This window comes from Poecilia reticulata, linkage group LG8, assembly GCF_000633615.1.
Source record: "Poecilia reticulata strain Guanapo linkage group LG8, Guppy_female_1.0+MT, whole genome shotgun sequence".
Taxonomy (NCBI): domain Eukaryota; kingdom Metazoa; phylum Chordata; class Actinopteri; order Cyprinodontiformes; family Poeciliidae; genus Poecilia; species Poecilia reticulata.
This window is the reverse complement of record NC_024338.1, coordinates 10,552,625-10,554,662: the sequence shown is the minus strand read 5'-3', so window position 1 is coordinate 10,554,662 and position 2,038 is coordinate 10,552,625. Positions and strand designations below refer to the sequence as shown.

Sequence of the window (2,038 nt, the reverse complement as noted above, 5' to 3'; positions counted from 1 at the left end):
TTTATGACTGCAGCTCATTTTTATTTACATATTAAGGCAAATTAAACTAGAGGTGTTTTCCGTCTGGGTGAGGATGATGATGTAAATAGTTCCTTYGAAGTAATTCTCCTCTAAGAGAGGGAGAGAGCAGGTAGACGTAAAGAACGTCAGCTTTCTTCCTTTTCCTCTCTCATTTTTCCTTCTTCTCTCTTATAATTTTCCTCTCCTACTATTATTTTTCTCTACTTCTTTTACTTCCTTCCTTTACTCTTTCCTACCGTTTTTGCTTCCTTCCCCCCTATCACCCCTCACTTCTTATCAACTCCCTTCATTTTATCCTTCCATCACACAAACTTTCTTTTCTAGCTTTAAATCTTGATTCGTTTTTTGTTCTTCTTTTTCTCAATTATTTATCCCTCCTCTATGACAACTTATGTCCTTTCCTTCGTTCCGTCCTTACCTCTGAAGGCCCGGGCAAAGTGGTTTCCCAGTGAAACCAGTTTCTGTAGACTGGGGTTGAGCTCATCAGTCAAACTCTGTTAGAAAAGCACAGGCATGTATTCACTGAAGGTTTACTTGAATTTTGAACGACAGAGAGAGAGAGAGAGAGAGAGATAGAGAAAGAGAGAGAGAGAGAGAGAGAAACTTTGAGAAAGTCTGGACACAGTGGGATCAGTACAAGAACATGTTCTATTCAATCACGCATTTTCTCTGACAACCAAAAGACTCAAATTGTTCTCGGGACGAAGGATCGCGTGTGATTGGTGGAAATGGTTCCTTTCTTCTCGCCCACTAGCTTCGGTCCTGAAGACCTTCTTTTTTTTTTACTCACCGAGTAAATCCCCAAGGTGGAGCGGTGCAGCTGGTCGCCATTAATTCCCGACATGTTCACATCTAGAACGGCGCGGCAGTCAGTAGAAAAGGAAAAACAAAACCCTGGGGAACGCCAGAAACCAACCCGTCAGTCATCCAGGCGGACCGAGTCAGGCCTGCGGAAGAAAGGCGGGTCGAGCCGGATCGAACCTGACGAGGAGCCGAGGCGAGAAGGCGGCGCGGTGTGATGGAAACCAACACCAGCCCCGTCTGAGAAAGACTGGAGTAAATAATTAAACACAGCTAAACCATAAAACACACTGGCCTGGCCCATGCTCTCTTTCTGTGTGTGTGTGTGTGTGTGTGTGTGGGGGTGTGTGTGTGTGTGTGTGTGTGTGTGTGTGTGTGTGTGTGCATGAATCCAAGACTCACTTTTATTCATTTTATATCAGAGATCTGTTTTCATCGAGTATTTACTATTTTGATCAATAAATAACCATATTTATCACATTATTTTGAGCTGACTAACAGAGACCTCATAAAGCATATCTATCATTCCTTGCTTTTTTTTTGTTTTGTTTTTTTGTTCTACAAGTTCATAAAACTGATCTAAACGTTGCCATGCTCTAGTGACGACACGGAAATTTACTTTTTACGGCTCTGAGAGAAAAAACACAACAGCAACTAAAGAGTCAGGTTGGATAAAGACAGTCAACGTGTTTTTAAGTCTTCCACAGCTTGTTGAGCTGGACTTCAATGTGGACTTTGACTGGACCATTCTAACTCGTGAATTTTGGGAGGCAGGTGCTCAAGAGGAGAAACGGGGCATCTTAGTGGTGTGAGATTTATTGGAGGGACATCTTGAACATCATGTGTTTTAACAAAGAAATGTTACTATGGGCCACACACTACATAATATGAATACACACACACACACACACACACGCGCGCGCACACACACACACACACACACGATTTCAGAAGGGCACTTTTTTCTGCCTATACAGAAAATCTCAGGAGCTGTAGCACCACCTAGTGTCCATCTATGCACATCACTGATGAAGCTGGTTGTATATTTGCATTTTCTGACCAGATGATTTTTTCCCCTTGTATTCAGCTTCAACTACCTCTTTAAAATTCCCACAGCTTCATACTGCCACCACCATGACTTATTGAAGGTTTTTGTTTGTTCGGTTTTGGTCTCCTTTAACCAGACCAACTTCCTCCACGTGTTTGGTAACTTCCT

General features: G+C 42.6%; 1 protein-coding gene across 1 annotated transcript in view; it reads right to left on the bottom strand.

Moving 5' to 3' along the window:
- The window catches only part of LOC103468598 (brain-specific angiogenesis inhibitor 1-associated protein 2-like protein 2), a 46,746-nt gene extending 45,678 nt beyond the window's left edge, over nt 1-1,068 (bottom strand). The window contains exons 1-2 of the mRNA XM_017306116.1: nt 812-1,068; nt 440-515 (exon numbers count right to left, since the gene is read on the bottom strand). Coding sequence (XP_017161605.1) covers nt 440-515; nt 812-865 — 130 coding nt within the window. The 5' untranslated portion in view covers nt 866-1,068. The remainder of the gene's footprint in view (nt 1-439; nt 516-811) is intronic.
- Nucleotides 1,069-2,038: the final 970 nt, after the last annotated feature.